Source organism: Ceratotherium simum, chromosome 23, assembly GCF_057802395.1.
Source record: "Ceratotherium simum simum isolate JZ-2026a chromosome 23, ASM5780239v1, whole genome shotgun sequence".
In the NCBI taxonomy this organism is placed as follows: Eukaryota; Metazoa; Chordata; class Mammalia; order Perissodactyla; family Rhinocerotidae; genus Ceratotherium; species Ceratotherium simum.
In genome coordinates this window covers 32,566,979-32,587,225 of record NC_141922.1, presented here as the reverse complement: position 1 = coordinate 32,587,225, position 20,247 = coordinate 32,566,979, and the positions used below count along the sequence as shown (strand labels likewise).

The window sequence follows — 20,247 nt, the reverse complement described above, 5'->3', positions numbered from 1 at the left end:
AAGTTTGATCCAGGCTACATTTTAGAATATTACAGCATTTAAAATCAACTTTACAGCTTCATTCACAGCTTACCTTTGATATTTGTATTATATACTATGGTTTGAAGAAGGCCCCTTCTATAAGGGTAGATTGACCTTCAGAGTTTTTCTTTCTTTTTGCAATCTATAAAGTGGGCAGTTAGACATATCTCTGGGGTAAGTATGTGAATTACGTAACACAGAGCAGAGCGACTGAACCACAGTAAGTACTCAAGAAATGATAGTTATTGTTGTTATGGTAATAATAATGTTATTATTAATGGAAACATTAAATTATTATTCTTTCTTCTGGAAAGGACACTAGCAGGCTGTGGAAGGCTAGCCAGTCCAGTCAATGGAGTAGTGGATGCTGCTCCAATCCAAATACTGCAGCTGACTAAATGCAGGGAAGTTACAATTAACTGGTTACATTTAGGATTATATTGAACTGGCCTCTCCTTGTCAAAGTTGGCTAATCAGATAATGAATCATTGATTCATTTATTCATCAGGTCATACCATGTTGTTTAACTCTTAAAAAACATAGGTAATCTAATCTTGCTGTATATTGTAAGATTTTATCTGAATAGCTACGATTTACAGATTATTTCAGATGAAATGATACATGATGTATATACAATATATTGATTGAGGAGGTCTTAATCTCATAACTTTAATTTGCATGACTAATTATTTTCTTTGTTAAGTACTGGAGAGTTCTGAATTTCAGTGTTATGATTAGACATTGTAACACTGGACACCTAGTAAACATTTTAAAACATAGAAAGACAATAACTAACATGAATTTATTGAACGTTACAAGGGTCAGAACTAAAGATACATTTTTGTAGGAGCTCTTGAGATTGAATAAGATGAAAGATAATGCCTGCAAGAATGTATGTAAATGACAAGAGACAGACATGAACAGCCTGATGGAAGAGGATAAAAGAAGCATCAACTGGACAGAGCTGGGTGGAGCGATCTGGAGACCTGATAGAAGTGTTTATCTGTCCAAGTGGTTTAAACTTTTTTTATATTAATAGATTGATTTAAAAGATTGAATTAAAAAATTGATCTTTACATCTAAAAGTTCCTTCTTTGACCACCTACTCTTATCTTTTCCTCTCCCATTCTTCAATTCTTAATGAGTTTGTCTTTCCTCTAATTCAGAGTCTAGATCCCCACCATTACAATCAGCCCCTTCCTAGCCTCCCTTTTCTTTCGTTCTAGCTTCCATCTCAGAGTCAGGCATTAAAGAACGGTTTAGGTAGAATTCATAGTGCTCTCCATCTACTGTCCTTTCATCCCCTAACCCCTTGCATGGGTAAGTTCTGACCCAAGGAAGGACGTTTATTCACTTTCTCACCCCCACTTCTAGACTGCAAATACTCAAGTGAGGCGATTTAAGGCCATCCAAATGCATGTTTCGTAAACCCAGCTGTGTTCTCCATGCTGCTCAGTCAAACCCTCGGTCATTTCTAATAGACTTTCTATTACATTTCCTGAAAAGTGTATTTCAAATCTTTCCACTTTTTTCAAGACTAAATCTCACTCCTGTCTTCTCTTACTCTTCAGATATAAATTTGTTTTATGGTTTACCATGAAGGTCAAAGCCATTTGATATAAATCTCCTCCACCTTCTTTCTCTATATCACAGAAGTCTTTGCCAATCTTTCCCGTTGCTTTTTGTGTTGACCTCTCTTAGTCCTTTTTCTACTTCTTTAATTGTTCTTTCTCTTTCACCTTCTTTAGGTTCTCTTCCTCTCCTCACCTGCCATATAGATGTCCACCAAAATTCTATTATTGGATGTCTATTCCTTATACATCTGCTGTTTTTTTGTTTTTTGGTTTTTTGTGTGTGAGGAAGATTAGCCCTGAGCTAACATCTGTTGCCAATCCTCCTCTTTTTGCTGAGGAAGATTGGCCCTGGGCTAACATCCGTGCCCATCTTTCCTCTTCTTTACGTGGGACCCCGCCACAGCATGGCTCCATAAGTGGTGCGTCAGCCCGCACCTGGGATCCGAAACCGTGAACCCTGGGTCACTGAAGCGGAGCGGGTGAACTTAACCACTATGCTACCCTATGCTACCCGGGCTGGCCCCTACATCTGCTGTTTGTTGCAGGCTATGTATCATGGTTTCAAAATTCTACACAGAAGAAGATTTCCAAGATACAAGCATTTTTGTCACTGTGTGGTTATCTTTTGACCTCCAGATCTATATTTCTACTTGTCTGTGGGGCAGTTCCTATTGCTACCCCAACTTTCTTTTGTTTAATGTTACCTAATCTTTTCTTCCAAACGCTATGTTCTCTCTTTCTCTCACTGGTCCCACTATCCTCCCTTAGTTGTCATCAGTTAAAAACTAATGAAAGCCTAAATATAAGACAAATAGACTGAGTCTTTTAAATTGGTTTCTCAATTAAAACACCTGCCTTCTGACCCTCTTAGTTTAGTCCATCCTATATTAATTCAACAAATGTTGACAGAATATCTTCTATTTGCATGATTTTTCCTAGGCAACAGGGATATCAACATAAGAAAATCACAACCTTCCCTTAATGTGATCACAGTCTGATGGGAGAAAGACCTACCATACTAGTAGGTCTCCCATCATAGCTCATGATAGCTATGTCCATCTTTAGTGTCTTATATGATAGGGGAAAACCTACCTCATGCTGGCTTAAGCAAAAAGATAACTTATTGAATCATGTAATTGAATAATCTAGGATAGAGCTTTAGGTAAAGCATGACTAGGTTTCAAACAATGTGAATAGGAATTGGTTTCTTTATCTTTTTCTTGACTCACTTGTTGTTGACTCTCTACCTAGTCACAAGATGGCTAGCAACAGCCTCTAGGGCTATAATGTTACCAGTTTAAATATAGCACCAAAGAGAGATAATGCACACAATTGCTATCTTGGAGCACGTATCAAGTGTGGGAGTATGTAGGGAGAATACACTCTACCTGCCAAGTAGACTTGGGGAAAGCTGTTGAGAAGAGATAATACCTGAATGAACAAAACATGTTAAAAAGCTTATCTGAACTAAATTCTAAGAGCCTGGTATGCCAGTTCAAAGACGTTACCCATACCAATATCAGCAAATGAATCTAGAAAGTCTTAGGAGGGAGTTATTATTCATTCTTTTCATTTAGCCTTATCTGTACAACCAAATCTTTGTGATCTAAAAGGAAAGAATAGGGACAGAATCAGGTGCATGTCTGTCTTTCACCAGCAAACATTCAGTCAATAAGCAACCTGAGACCTGATCTCCAGGAGCTGTTGACTTTATCTGGCTCTTCCCTTCATTTGCCCAACCAATTTCAGTCCAGATGGTGTATCTGCCACCAGGCTGACTTCAGGGAAGAACCATGAAAGCTGAGGCAGAGGGTCACTTCAATTCAGGTGAACCCTCAAGAGAAAACTTCCTGGAATGTGGAATTGGTAATTCTGAGTCTCAGCAAACCTAGTAGGGAACACAGAAGGCAATTAGCCTTGCTACCAGAGACAATGTAAAAATCCAAAGCCCTTGATCCTACTCACTTCCTAATAAGTTGCTAAAAGGGATCAATTCTTCAAACATTCTTTTTAAATCTTAGGTGTGACGAATGGTTCATCTCTCTCAACTATTTAGCAAACATCAGAATGTATGTGGATCAAGTTATTGGTTTAAGGATAATCTTTGTGGTGCTTTTTGGGCCATCATTGTTAGGGAGATCACAGTACTAGGAATAGGCCCCAAATCTGTGATTTTAAATAAAACAGGTCACTGAAATTAACTGAGCATACAGATAAGTAAAATGGCATATCTGACAAGGTGCAAACAAGCACACAACTGATTGGATTCTGTACTCTTCAGTCAGGTCTGTGGGCATTTTATGGAAAGACCATTGAAGAAACTCCCTAGCATCCTAATTTCTTTGAAAGGTCTTTTAGAAGTGGAATAAGGTAGTACCTTGCATTTCAGTAGTGTGGAAAAATTAAAAGAAGGCCAGCAGGCAATATTCAATATTTCAATATTTTGTGGGTAGATGTGAGGGTGAGGGAGACTTACCAATGATTTTATAAATGCATATCACATACGTATAGCTACATAAATACATAAAACCTTTATGCTTCTAAATTGAAAATTTCAAAATTGGTATTTTATCTCAAATAAACATATGCATATGAACGTAAATATCTGTGAGTTGATATCTCAGCATGATTATTTTTAACCTACAAAAATGGCAATCTATATACAGATTAAATTGTATACAATATGTATGTATGCATTAGTATATATATATAATATAAATTGCTATGTCACTATATAACAAACACATAATATATTCTATTTGTAAATACTTTAAATCTGAATTCTTTGGTTAAATAGCTAAAAGCTCTCTTTTTTAAAACGTACTATTCCTTTTCTCCACAGTCCCCTCAACCCTGGTATAAGGGAACATTTGAACATCATTTACTTGCTGCATTATTACTTTAATTAAATTTTTATAAAAAGAACTCTTTCTGCTCTCATTTAAATTCTTTATGTGTATATATTTTGTAGATAATCTCTCAAATCTTAACTATCCATTATCTTCTTGGTGGAACTATAATAATCATGATCATAATAAAATCAACTAGCACTAATTGAACACTTACTATGTGCTCAACTCTGAATTTCTCATGCTAAGTATGTTTTACATGCTTCATTTCATTTAATCCTCATAAATATCTTAAGAGGTGGATTTATCAATATATTGTTTTATATATGAGGAAACTGAGTCTCAGAGGTGCTATCTAACTTCACCAAAACTTATAAGTAGTGGAACTCTTTCACTATGAAGCCAGGAATCTTAACTACTTCTTATTGGCTTCTGGAGTAAAGTCAAACCCAAACTGAACTCCAATGAGACGTCTGTCACAGAGGCCCCAGCAATACTTCTCTCAGCTGACTAGGTCACACCCAGAGTCTTGGGGGACTCAGGACAGGCCTTAATTCTGAAGGGGTACAGGCTCTTCTCACGGCAGCAGGAAGTATGGGAAGAGTGACATGAGGCAGAAATGAGAAAAGAGAAGGAAAATGTTGAGAAGAGGATAGAAGAGAGGCAGAATTATCTGTGAGATGGGAACTCTCAGCAGAAATGTGAAGCAGTGATGGCCCACAACTTCAAAGCTAACACAGAATTAGGAAGTAAGAGGCCCCTGAGCAGCCATATTGGATTTAACAATGTCCCTACCCTCGAAGTCATGCTACCCAGGATTTACCCCCATTAGTTTTAGATCTTATTCTCACAAGCCTAATTACTTGACTCCCCAGTCCCTGGACTATTTGCTAGAAGCTACAAGTTTAGAGGAAAGATTGGTGTGGAAAGTGAGGGTAGGCACGTGTGTGTGTTTGTGTGGGTGTGTAGTTGTGTTCATCTTCTAGAATCAGGCAAGAAGGCAAAGAGAAAATTGATAATTAAACCTTTTTTGTGTGTATAAGGGAAAGACATTAAATTTTTTAAAGTAGGCAAAAATAAGAAATGATAATAGTTTGGGCAGTTTTTAACATAAGGGATAAATTATATTATATATTTTTCCAAAGGCATTGTGGTATTATGATGCAAGTTAATTCATACTGATGATAATAAATTAAATTATTAGAAAAAGGTTTATTTTATTTAATCTCTTCTAAGAGGAAAAAGGGAGGAGACAGGATAAAAACAATGCAGAAAATTTACCATCATGATATTTTTTAATTTTCTTAAAATTTTACTACTTAGATACATTTTAATTCTCTGGAGAATATATTACCCATTATGTATAACTGTAGATATATATATATATACATTTTTAATAACATCAAAATATACGCATAAGGTAACGAACTGTTAAGTCTATGTGGACATGCAAAGCACCCTATGCCATAGGTGGATTTTTATGGTACTTTTTTTTAGTGTAGAATAATGAAACATAAAGTAATTCTACATATTTCTACTTTAGTTCGATTAGTGTATTTAAATAAATTTTCTAATGCTCCTCTAATGTGAAAAGACATATATAATTGAATGTATATTCAATGCGTATTACACGTAACACAACTAATAAAAATAAATTGACTAAGTGTTGAAAATGGATTTACGTACAACCTTTGTTGAATCAAATGATCATTCATTTTTCATAAAATTCATTTCTGTGTTTTCCCTTTGGGCCCCTGATGGGCAGTTATGAGTGCTACATGACACTTGCCCTTTGTTCAGAAGGTCACTTCATTAACAAAGATATTTCAGGTGTTTCATGTGTGTTAATTTCCCATGTAACATTTTCAGGCTGACTGGAATATACTGATTTTGAAAATAAGATTTCCTATGCATGTGAGAGAGCTTAAAGGACATGTTTTGCGCCCTATGAGTAGACGAATCATTGATTTCAACAAGAGTCATTAAAAATGGGATGAAAGTCCTTGGGTTTTGCTGTAAACATGGAAAGTAGTTGCCAGATGCTTTTGAAAACTGACAAAAAAGAAACACTTCACTTTGAAGTTTTAAATAAATAAAGGCTGACTGTCACCATAGGTATGTCAGTTTGATTCTTACTCTTGTGGTGAAATACACTTGAAGAATAGTACTTAATTACCAGCTGAGGTTCTACATGGGGTTCTCCTCTGAATTTAGGGCTTCCTCAGTAATTACAAGTGATATAAAATCATGAGAAGATATGGAATGATGATGGCAGTCATAAAATTCGCAGGTTTGTCTAGGACACCAGGCAAACTCTAAGGTGTATAGTACGTTTATGTTAAGTAACCTGGCAGCAGCGCTGGGACTAGAACTCAGATATCCTGCTTCTTGTTCCTTCTAGACCACCATGCCTTGCCCTCTAGAGGGCATATGCCATAGCTGCTCTAAGACACTGGTGAGGAGACCTTATCAATCTAAGTCCCAGTTCTAGGGACATGGGCTGGATTAATTATGGTTGAGATTCAGTTTATTTGTGCATTTGTAAGTGTGTACATGAGGCTGAAACAACTAGCAAAATCATCCTTTAGAACCAAATCTCCACTTAAATTAAACCCACAGTTCAAATTCACTGTTCTAAAGGAACTCATGCTGTTTGTGAAAACAGAATGTTCACACCTAAAAATAATTATGAGTACATGCAAAGACAGGATAAAATTAAAAGAGGTTTGACATAATTGATATTATGTTTAATAATTTACCTTCATCATAAATTCATTAAAAATTTTATGATTTATTTATCTGTTTTTGGTAGGTCACACATTAACGTGATTCCTTATCAGAGATGGTCCCACTCGGAATGTGGACACCCAAGCCAGAGGTGGATGAGATTCCAATGTACTTAGAATTAATCATGATGTTGGTATTCTTTAGTTGAAAATAAATGATAAGCTCCCATAGGAAACTTAAAATGTTTTTTATCAATAGTTTTAAAGGTTCTTTGCATTTTATTTTTTGAAAAATCTTATGCTAACAATCAATATTTTGTTTATATGTATTTAAGCCTAAATGTATAGTTGCAATATTTATCAGGGTTTATTTCTTTTTTCTACCTTCTTAAAGCATAAGAAATTTCATGAGGATTTCACTCTATGGTTGATGTGATGCAAACATATTGAATGATGTTAATAAAATGTTTTTTTCTTACTTTTTCTCCGAGTAAGTACAGGTGCCATCTGGCTCAGTGTAAAGTACCATAGCTTATCTGTAACTAATGTCCACTGTCCCAATATGTCCCTGGACTTAGAAAATATCTGTTGAATTTTACTTAAGTGTGGGTGAGTCCAGGAAATGACTTAGTTAAAATTCTATTCAAAATATTTTGTGCTTCTTTGTGTTAGCCAACCAGGCCATGAAAAGCACAAGAGAAGAAGGAATGGAGTTTACTCATAGTAATGTTGGAACATCTAGGCAACACTCTTTTTTTTGTGTGGCCTTTCACCCCGGTAACTTCCAGACCCAGCTGGAACCAGGAGATATCCCTTTTCAGATAGTCTAGTTTCTGAAGTTGAAACTCTAATTCCAAAAGAGAATTAACCACAAAATTTCAAATCTCCCCCAAAAGATGTGGTTTAGAAATAGTTCATGGGAGAGGTCAAGGACTGTATTATTTTTTATTTTGTTATCATTAGTTTGGCTATCCGCTATTCACACAATTCTTTTTTATAGAAATTATGACTTTTCAAAAGGCAGATAACACGCTCCATCAAAAAGGAGAAATATACCATTTCCAAAAATAAATAGTTACTTTCCCCTTAAGCCATTGGGTTTTATGAAAGGAAGTGATAGAAGTGTGGTTCACTTTAAGGAAATTGTAAATGTTTGACATATAATTTTCTGTCAAGATAAAGAATTTCCCTCATTAAAAGGGAACAAGTGCTCACTGTAGTGTTCACCAGATGACTTCCTGTATTTTTCTTTCTCTTTCTACCTAATGTTAAATTGTGCATTACAAGTAGTCAACGAAAAACCAAACATTTAACTCAGTCAATGAAAATGATATTTTCTATTTTTATCAATGTTTACATGAGTGACATTCAAAAAGTTTTAATTTCCTCCCACCGCTTGTGATGTTTTTAGAGTCGTTCTTAACTCAAGGGACTTGCAAGAGTTCAAACTATCTCATCCCTTGACTGAATGATTTACTTCACAAACTCAATAGACACTGCACAGGAGGTAAATTCCTTTCAGATGGTAGAATTATTCTGAGAACAGAGCCAAATGTCTCCTCAGCACTGGGAAGGAAGCAAATGCCTCATTTCCCCTTTTCAGAAGGCCAGAGGACTGAAAATAATGATCAAACGCTCCATACCACTGCAATCAGCCTCGGGGAGAGACACTTTAAACCAAATAATTTAGATCATTTAAAACTTTGTAGTATCAGTCATTATGTCTTTCAGATGATGTGAAAGAAGTTTTTAAAATGAACTTCATGAGAAGCTCCTCATGATTTGAAATTTGAACTTCATATTAGGGAACTAAGTATATAAACATGCTCATATCTCTCACTATTTATTTTTAAGTTTCTTTTATTCTTCTCTACCCTGTGTGCCTCCCTACCCAAAACCGTTACCTGTTCTTTCACATTCAAGTTTCTTGGATGTGGGTAGACAACATTTTCTGCTTTTACTTCCTCTTACTCATTTTAGTCTTTGACCTATGCAATTGAGCCATATGCTTCACCCAAACTCTCCCTGCAGAAGGTCACATCCCAGTTCCAAAATTATACTTTTCAGTCTGTTTTTTATTTATTTGACCTTTATGCTTATTTGCCACTAAAATAAGACCTTTCATAACAGGCTTTTCTCCCTGCCATAACACTGCTCGCTACTGGTTTTTCCCCTTAATTCTGTTTTCTTTTTGGTCTCCTTTTTTTTTGTTTGTTTGTTTATTGTGGTAACATTGGTTTATAACATTGTATAAATTTCAGGTGTACATCATTATACTTCTATTTCTGCCTGAATTACATCATGTTCTCATGTTCACCACCCAAATACTAATTATAATCCATCACCACACACATGTGCCTAATTATCCCCCTCTCCCTCCCCCCTCCTCCCCTCCCTTCTGGTAACCACCAATCCAATCTCTGTCTCTATGTGTTTGTTTGTTGTTGTTATTATCTACTACTTAACGAGGGAGATCATATGGTATTTGACCTTCTCCCTCTGACTTATTTCACTTTGCATGATACCCTCAATGTCCATCCATGTTGTCACAAATGGCTGGATTTCGTCGTTTCTTATGGCTGAGTAGTATTCCATTGTGTATATATGCCACAGCTTCTTCATCCGGGTCTCCTTTTATCTGTCATTTAAAGAACTCCCAATTTTCAGTCATTGATTTTACATTCTTATTATTGTAAAATGGATTTGTAATCTTAGTATGTAAATTCTCTAAAATTGCACATAAACTTGTGCCTGGGTATTTGCACTAATTCGGAAAGAAAGGTAGGCTAGTATTTTTTTGTGGTGAGGAAGATTAGCCCTGTGCTAACATCTATTGACAATCCTCCTCTTTTTTGCTGAGGAAGATTGGCCCTGGGCTAACATCCATGCCCATTTTCCTCCACTTTATATGGGACGCCTATCACAGCATGGCTTGATAAGCCGTGCATAGGTCTGCACACGGGATCCGAACCTGTGACCCCTGGGCCACCAAAGCGGAGCACATGTACTTAACCACAATGCCACCAGGCCAGCCCCTAGGCTAGTTTTTATCAGATTCTCAAACGGATCTATAACCCCCTAAATGGTTGTCATTGCTTTATATGCACCTCCAGTGACTTCATTTGCTGCATGGCTTTACCACTTGTCTCCTCTAAGGGCACACCAATCTATATAGTTATCCAGATTTCACTCCTGAATTCCAGATTCTTATTTCTCTGCCTTCCAGATTCTAATTGTCCTACAGTAACCTCTGTCAATATGCCCAAACCTAAACTCATTTTTCCCTCTTGAACCTGTTTCTCTTCACATGTTGTTGATTTTAAGGAATATCATCAACATACTCTCAGTTACTCAATCCCAGAAATTAGGAAGTTGTATTTGACTCTACTTCTAATAAGTCGTTATTTGTTGTTGATTCTAAGTCTTCTCTGTTCACAAATTTCCCCTCCAGCTGCTTTTCCATTTGCCCCTGTTTGATCTTGACCACATTATTTCTCTCCTAGAAGATCCTTTTGAGAATCTGATGAAAATCACCACCAACTGTACCCTCTCCTCCCATCCTAGTACAGTGGATAATGTACAGACTCCAGAACCACACTTCCTGGGTTCAAATTTCAGCTTGCTCACTTGCTAGCAATGTGATATTTGGAAATTATTTACTTCTCTGTGCTTAGTTTCCTTATCTGTCATATAAGGTTAATAATAGCACCCAGCGTATAGAGTTGTTACCAGAATTAAATGAGTTAATATACGCAAAGGGCTCCGAATATTGGCTTCTATTCTCCTAAGCATTTGTTAATATTTTAATAATGGCAAAAACACCCATATAGTCCTCCTACTTCCAAACTTGTCAACTTTCTGATACATTCTTCCTATATTGTGATTGGGGTAATTTTTCTAAAACGCAAATGTCACCTTTGTCCTTATATATTGACAATGACTCCTTACTGCTTTCAGGGAAAAAAGGCAGCTTCTTCTTTTTTTTTTTTTTTTTGCTGAGGAAGATCACCCTGAGCTAACATCTGTTGCCAATCTTCCCCTTTTTGCTTGAGGAAGATATGCCCTGAGCTAACATGTGTGCCAATCTTCCTCTATTTTGTGGTGGGTCACCACCACAGCATGGCTGCTGATGAGTGGTGTAGGTCCGTGCCCGGGAACTGAACCCGGGTGGAGCACGCCGAATAAACCACTAGGCCATGGGGCCGACCCCAAAAGGCAGCTTCTTAGATCTCCCTCAGTTTACCTCTCTAACCTCATCTTTCACTGTTCTCCTGCCTTTGATTCTGAGATTTAGGCTATTCATTTGGATATACCCACTAACGTCCGCTCCTGTGACTCCTGGCAAATAGACATGCTGTTTGAGCTCTCTGGAGTAACCCCCTTTTTCTTTATTTTGGAGACTCAATTATTATCTCCCCATTAGAGCCATCCCACCTATGTTTTAATCCTGGATCAACCTTTTCCAGCTATGTAACCTTGGGCAAATTATTCAAGTTCCCTGTAGAATTTATAAAATGGGGCTAACCATAGTAGTTCCTTCATACTGTTATTGTGAGGACTAAGTTAATACACATAAAGCTTAAGCAATGCCTGAATCATAATAAGCATTCAACAAAATCCTTAAGAGGCCTCTGCAGATGCTGGATTCTGCCCTCATCCTTCTGTCTCTGCCATGATTTTAATATTCCCCCTGTGTGTTTTGCTAATGGCCTGGCATCCTGGCCTCACCTCTAGCAAACAATTATGGAATATGATTGTTTATCTGTCTCTTTCCCCACCAAATTCTAGTTTCCTTGAAGCCACACACTTAATTATATCTTTTTTCTCTTCCCAGTGGTCTGAATGGTATCTGGCATACTATAGGAACTCAGCAAATATTTGTTAAGTAAAAATGGATGAATATCCTTATCCCCAGAAGGGAATCGGAAACAGAACAGTTGTTGTATAACTATTTTTTGAATGAATGAATGGATAAATTTATGAATTATATTTTGGTCTAGCAGGATGCTGCAAGCTGATTTGGACAGTAAGACAATCAGCCCATGTAATTTTAGGATAGAGACTAAATGTTATTTCCTTTTTAATTTTTCTTTCTTTGTTTTTTATGCTTTGTTAGTAATTAAGTTCTTGATTACATAATATGATGTCTGCCTCATGTGTGCTTAATGTATGTGATGATGTTTTAATCAACTCCTAACATAGATGACTAGTGAATGTTTGATAGTCACAGTACCTGATTATCTTCCCCAAAAGAATTCCAAACCTTGTTTCCATGCCATTATCAATGTAAACTATTTAATTCCTGCAATAACTGTGAACTGCCAAAAACGTGAAGCAATCAGCTGAGCTTTGACACTATGAAAACATTGAGGGCAGTGTTTCTTCAGTGGGTAATGATTCTAAGAATAAATGTGACCAAATGTTTGCAGACAAAGGTTACACAAAAATGAACATGTTATCCAGAAGTCTTACAAAACAGATGCAATTCAGTTTGAAACGACTATTTGTCCAAGACATCACTATTGCCTGCTCAGAACAAGAGGAGGAAAGTTTGGTGAATTATTTAAGAAAATGTGTTTGTTAATTGTACTTAGCTTAAATGCATCTCATGACATTGAATGTTTTAGTAGGAAAAGTTCTGTGAAACTAAATAAAAATACTCCCTATATGCAAAGATGGATTTACAGTTCCTGAACCAGACACGTGTTTGAGGAAAGGATAAATCTCTTTTTCTTGCTTTTATCACATAACTTTAGGGAATTATAAGCACTTTAGAAAGCATAAAAATAAAAATAACCGCAATTTTTTGAGCATTTACTATGGATAGGCATCAATGCTATATGTTTTATATAAATCTCTTTTAATTCTTATTACAAAGTCATCAGGTACGTATTATAATCCCATTTTAGAGCTAAGAAAACTGAAGCTAAAAGAAGCTGCTTGGATGACTGTCAACAGTCAGACACTCTACAGCATACTAGAGCATTATATTCAGACATTTTCCATGAAAGAAATTTTATTTATAGATAGTACTTAATAAATTTGTGCTGAGTTAAATCTTGTCACTTGGAGGAGAAGGAACTAAAGTTTAATGAGTCAACAATGTCATGTGCTCTTTGCTTTTATATGCAATATCTAATTTAATTCTTTCTCTATCACTGTGAAGTAGAGACAATTATCCTGACTTTATAAACGATGAGGCAGCTTCATTAAGGTTAAATTAGTTGCCAGTTACAGAAAAAACTCACTAAAAATTTCTTCTCTTGCCTTGTAGTATTACATTCAGCCCGTCACCATAAATGACTGCGTCAAGTTGGAACCAGAGGACCCTTAAGATCTATTAAAATTTTTGGCTTTTTGGATTATAACAGAGTTCATGATTATTTTGGAAAATCTTTTAGAAGACTACTCTTTGAGTTTTTAAAATATACATTTTAGAAAATTGATGCATTTATTGCGGTGTATTGATTTAGGCATCTTTGCATATACTCAAATTTAAAAGTAGAATATTTACACATAATCCTTTGATAAATAACAAATCCTTTTGATAAATGAATTTTTGGTCATAAAATTAGGGACAAGTTCTAGGGCCACCCGGTGGCATAGTGGTTAAGTTCATCTGCTCTGCTTCGGAGGCCCAGGGTTCGCAGTTTCAGTTCCTGGGCGTGGACTGACGCACCGCTTGTCAAGCCATGCTGTGGTGGCGTCCCATATAAAGTAGAGGAAGATGGGCAAGGATGATAGGCCAGGGCCAATCTTCCTCAGCAAAAAGATGAAGATTGGCAACGGATGTTAGGTCGAGGCTAATCTTCCTCACACACAAAAAAAAATTAGGGAAAAGTTTTTACTTATGTGTTTTAGAATTAGAATGAAATAAAAGTTCGTTTTAGTAACTGGCATTTTATCCAGTATTGTCATTTAAAATTTTAAATCCACCATAACTAAACACTGTGGCACCAGTGAAAATGAAGATATGCAGAGAATTAAAATCTTAATGGAGACCTTAGTGAGAGGAACTTTCCATTTTTTTGTCTCTTATGAGTCCTTAAGTGACCAAATATTTAGTTAGAATACTTAACTGTGAGATTAAAGAAAGAAAAAGATTAACAAGAAGCAAATAAAATCTATGGTTATGAGAGCACAGAACACATTGGAAAATAGGGTAATAGGCTTACATCACGATCACAAATCCTGTAGTTAAATCAGGATTTATTTTAGGATTGTATCATTAAAAGGAAAATAAATATCTAGAGGCCTGAAGTATTAGGCAATTTCTGTCTCTAGTATTACTTTTTTTGGATATGTTATATCATAGAATAGATTGTTACTCTTCTCATAGCCTGAGTGGATGTCATGGGGAGCATCTGTCAGGAATGCCATTGTAATTGTTCAATAAATGTCTGTTGAATTGAACAAATGTTTGGTTGCCTGATGTTGCACCCAAACTCCAAACCTAGCCAGAAACTTTAATTCTGAAGTCACCCCCTCGCCTCTAAAAGTTTAAGGACATATTTATTAGATAAATACTCAGAAAAGAAGAGAAATTATGATAAGCAGGCAGACATATGAGCTCTGTGAGAATCACCAGGGCTTGATATTTCTAACATTATGAAAAAAAAAACTACTCAACTCCATGTGCTTTAAGTCTCCTGATGATAAGAAAAATATGTTTTCAATCTTTCCCCAAATGTATTCAGTTCAATAAGAGAATAGATATGTCTCATATTAATACTTAATTTCCAAATACTCATGAGCTCTATTAACATTCTCTGGCAAAATCCTATGCTTTCCTTCCAGTGGACTCTAACTCAAGGTTTTGGCAGCCTCTGACTGATTAGCAGGTTTTTTCCTTCCCAATCACATTTCTGAGCACACCCAAATGGAGCTCTGGGAACTCACTGTTTAAAAAATATTCTTTACAAAGTATATTAAGGGCTTGTTTAGACTATTTAAAGGAGATATAACTCAAGGTAATGGAGTGTAATAGAGAAATGTGAAATGTCTTTAAAACAAGATCACTTAATACGGAGTTATCCTCTATATTCATACCTATACATGGAAGTATAGAATTGAGCTAATTTTTCATATAGCTGAAGTCCGCTATTAAATTAAAGGAATCTCCACATTATGTATATTGCATATGCACACTGAACCTTTACGTGAATGGTCACATAAGCCACAGCTTAATGACAATCATAACTTTCAGATCTAAGTGGTGTTCTCTTTCACTCATCACCATTTACTATTCCATCTTTACTCAGAGAAAGGCTGACTAACAAGCAGAACTGCAGAAGATGACCTTAAGCTCCAAACTTTGAAAAGCTCTCCTGAGGCTCAGGAGAGGTTCTGCCTGAAGTGGACAAGTGCACACAGAAGCACTCATTCAACAATGTTGGGTGGATGGATGGACAGATGGATGGATGTCTTCTAAGGAGACACAGGCCTGCAATATTTCTAATGGTTAAATGGCTCCAGATATTTTAGTGATATTAAAAATTTGTATTTCCACTGTCAAAAAGACACCCCAGAATAAATGTGCCTCGATGGCCTGGTTAGGTCCTCTCTGTACAGAACTAAGCATGAGTGATCTTAACAATGACTTTTAACAACAAAGATTCTTTCTCCCTCATAATAGTTATCGGGAACTTCTATATCTCCTTTTCTCTGCAGGCAATTCTTCCCTCTTTCCTTCTGCAAAAGAGACAATTAATATTAGTTTTAAAATGGGAACTGTCCTGAAACTCTCCCCGGTAATCTGAACTAATCTTTAACATTGGCTAATTTTTGTCCTGTATAATTTTGTCTAACACCACAACACCAAATATTTACCCATGATAGTACAGTAGATTTTATCTAAGGCTAAAAGGACGTAGAAAGAAAGAAGAAATTAGAAAGTTCTTTTAGAAAGATATTGTGAATTCATGATTCAAGTTCATGAATATATTCTCTGAAGTTAAAAACATGAGAAAATTGTCAGTGCAAACTTCATGAAATGCTTCTAAGAATAAAGTCCTTTTGCTGCTTTTACACAGCAATCAACGCAGTGTAGAATGTTATACTGAATATTATTTACTCCATATTAAATATTTACTATATCCACATGAGAAAGAAATTCTTACCACCTTCTTTAGTGCACAGGTTGACAAGGTTATGCACTGTGTCCATCAGCTCCAACTGCTGCTTCTGAAGGACACTGTTGTTGGTGGTGGCTCTGCTCAATTGTTTCTCCAGTTCCTGGATTATATATGTTTGACGAGTAACCAAGCCTCGAAGATTCTCTTTCTCTTCCTTTAAGGTATCCAACTCTTCCTTGTGCTTTCCTTCCATTTCTAAGATTTTATGTTCTAATAAACTACAAGGAAATGAAGATAAGATAAAAATGCTATACAAAAACATTGTACAACGGGTTCCTGAGTTTATTTAAATTTGGAAATTTTAGTTAGGTATTTCACTATGGAAATTGTTTTTAAGTGAGAGACAGAATATATATATAAAATATATATTTTAAAAATAGGAGTTACATATACAACATGTCAAATGAAGAATTATTAGACTAGTTGTCAGAGTAATGTTTATTTACTAAATATAATTTATTTCCTGGGGTTTATCTTATATCCAGAGTAGCTGACTTGGACCCAAACAATTACCGTCTGGAGAAGTTTCATTAAGGAAATGGATCCAATAAAAAACAGAATAGTTCAGGAAAAAAAAGTATGAACAAAATATAGAAACTATTTTACTTTGCTTCATTCATTTGGGATTCTCAGAACATTAACAGTGATTACATTTCATAACAGTTCTGTGGGGTCAGAGAATAGTATATTGATGCAGAAAACACAGGACCAGAAAGTAAGCTATCTAAAGTCACAGTGAATTAGATTTCTTGGGATTTTTGAAACCTGGTCATGCATCATAACCACTAGCTTTATCTCTCAATCTAAGCCTCAAAAGGAGGCCTAAAGGCACCACAAGTTCCCAATCACTGAATAATTGATTTTGAAAAGGAAGACCATTAGGCGGTGGCATAGTCTTACAAACGGATTTGGGATGCTTTGCTCGGGGTGATGTGATCTTCAACTGAGAACCTTCCTTCTCTCAGAACTCTTCAAAGGATACTCCCCTTGCCTATTGCACTTTAAAAATGATAGAGAATGCAGAAGCACTCTTGGATCCTAGCAACTGACTGGAAATAAAAAGCATTTGCATTTTATAGAGTGTATAATATACTAGTATTCCTCAGAGAAAAGCCTTATTCAGTTTTCCCAGTTCCACTTTCAGAAGGTTTGACCAGTCCTTAGATTACAAGGTGTCATTCAAATGTAACACACCAGACTAAGGCACTTGATTTACCTTGGAGAAATATAACACTGAATCATTCCTATAAGTTTTGAAAAAGGGGACACTAGGGAGTGTTTTAAATTTAATACTTAAATCATAAAATAGAGCATGATTGAAGAGCCAAATTTTCCAACTCCATGTACTGGAGGACAAGCTGGAATACCTGACGTCCTTCACACAGATTAGGAAGTGTGGAGAGAACTGCTCATGGGCATTCCAGATCTTTGCCAACAAACCTGTCCCCCAAAAGAATGTGGCCCAGAATATAGGAGGAAAGTTGTCCATTGAACCAAGCTTGAAAAACGCTGGGATGCTTCTATGTATAAGACTTTACTAATTTACAACACCTTTGGTAGCATGCTCAGATTCACATATGAAAATTTCACATCGAGACCCATTAGGGGCAGCTCTGTGACTTCTGCGAGATAAGAAAAGCCACACCTTTGTCGGGGTTGGCCTGAAGGCGCAGCGTGTAAGTGCTTGTGCTCTGCTTCCCCGGAGGCCCGGGGTTCACAGGCCCGGATCCCGGGCGCGCACTGACGCACCGCTTGTCAAGCCATGCTGTGGCGGCCTCCCATATAAAGTAGAGGAAGATGGGCATGGATGTCAGCCCAGGGCCAATCTTCCTCAGGAAAAAGAGGAGGATTGGCATCGGATGTTAGCTCAGGGCTAATCTTCCTTACACAAAAAATAAATAAATGAAAGCCATATATATATAAATATAATATATATTATAAAAATATATATTATTTATAAAAATAAATATATATTTTTATTGAAGTGACATTGATTTATAACATTATATAAATTTCAGGTGTACATCATTGTATTTTGACTTCTGTATAGACTACATCATTTTCACCACCAAATGTCTAGTTTGAGTTCCTTTCATTCTATGGGACACCAACAGTGAAAGAAGCCCTGCCCTGACTGATCGTTAAGCAAACTCAATTTTGATAGATCTTGGGTATAGTGATTCCGGGAAAACGTGATGGTCATTTATATTTTTTAAAACGTTTTTTGCAAATGAAAAATTTAGGCAAGAAAGTCACAGTAAGATGAAAGACAGTATCTCTAAGGAGTAGGTACGATTCATTGTCTTTTAGTATTTTCTTCTGTGTCAATAACTTGCTGTTGGAGAAGTTAGCAGTTAAAAAACAAATAAAATGGGGGGCCGGCTGGATGGCGAAGTGGTTAAGTGCACACGCTCTGCTTCAGGCAGACCCGGGTTTGCGGGCTCGGATCCGGACGTGGACCCATACACTGCTCATCAAGCTGTGGCAGCATCCTATATACAAAATAGAGGAAGACTGGCACAGATGTTAGCTCGGGGACAATATTCCTCAAGCAAAGAGGAAGATTGGCTACAGATGTTAGCTCAGGGCCAATCTTCCCCATCAAAAAAAACAAAAACAAAAAAAGCAAAACAAAATAAAACAAAAATACCTTCTCTGTTGGTTAAAAAGTTCATCCCACCCACTGGTTTAGTGATTAGTGTACTTGATGTGGATCTCCAAGGAGGGTTTCTCTGTACCTATTAATTTTTGGCCTTTAGATTTGAGAATTAATCACAATCGATGCCTTAGCTCATTCTCAGTTTACTTTTTCATTATTTTTGTTTCTCCTCACAGGGTAATGATCAGATGCAAGATACCCATAATACAGAGTCAGTTAACCTGTAAGAAAATTGTCTTTTGAATTTACAAGAGTTATAGTGTACTACCAAGAAACCTTAGAATTAACTATTAAAATGATAATAATGTAAAGATTAAAATTTGAATGATATAGTCACATAACACAGGATAAAAATTCTGAATTATCATTTTGTTCCTGAAACAAGACGAGCACTGGCTTTTCAGTTTTCCTAATTAGTAGGTAACACTCTGGTTTGAAAAATATCATATTATAGTTATAACTTGTATCTATTAGTTGCTAAGTGCCAATAGTGGTCTCAGCACTATGTAAAAAATAAATGACACTATTCCTACTCTAAGGACTTATTTTTAGAGAGAAAACCTCACATAAAAAAAATAGCAGCTATAAGAAACTTCTGTTTCAGACACAATACGTTTTTCAAATTTTTGCCTCAACGTTTTTCTGCTTTCTACTTTTGACGCATTCCTCGTTCAAGAGGGCAGACACTTAAAGATGGCTAATATCTGAGATGTCGATAAAGGAGTTTTGCTTTGTTCTTTTTGTTTTTCAGGATAATTTGGAAAGAGCTGAGAATGGGAAGTTGATCAAAGAAGTCCTGGTTCCAAGGGAAACAATTCTGGACACTGGCTTGTGGAAGAAAAGTGCTGCATTTTCTGAGTTAAAGGAATATACACTTAGCATGTTGGAAAGAACATTAATTTTCATAACTCACCCAACAACCTTTAACATACCATGGCTACCAGGTATCAAAAGACATCAACATAGCCCGCCATCTTAAAATAGATATTCATGTAAAGTAAAGAAAGGACTGCTCACAGACGTAAAAAAGCCTATTCTGCATCACAGACATCTCACAGGATTTGGAATGAAATACATGCATGAAAAAATAATACGAAAATTATTTCAGACAAATTGGAAACGTGACACATTTTTTCCCAAATGGCAGGTCTTACCAGTTAATTATCTCTTCCAGTCATTTTCTCATCTCCTTTCTTCACTTGGAGTTTCTTTAATAGCTTTTGTACTCCAGTAATTCTCTATTAACTTTATTTATTAGGGATATCCTTTATACTAATGATCACA

At 36.2% G+C, this 20,247-nt stretch overlaps 1 protein-coding gene across 3 annotated transcripts in view; it reads right to left on the bottom strand.

The window, feature by feature from the left end:
* The window catches only part of ANGPT1 (angiopoietin 1), a 249,471-nt gene that overhangs the window by 57,484 nt on the left and 171,740 nt on the right, over positions 1-20,247 (bottom strand). For 2 of the 3 annotated variants that reach the window (XM_004431258.3, XM_087447548.1), the window contains exon 4: positions 16,290-16,522. In XM_004431258.3, the coding sequence (XP_004431315.1) occupies positions 16,290-16,522 (233 nt within the window). The remainder of the gene's footprint in view (positions 1-16,289; positions 16,523-20,247) is intronic. The other variant, XM_014788115.2, reaches the window with a different exon arrangement.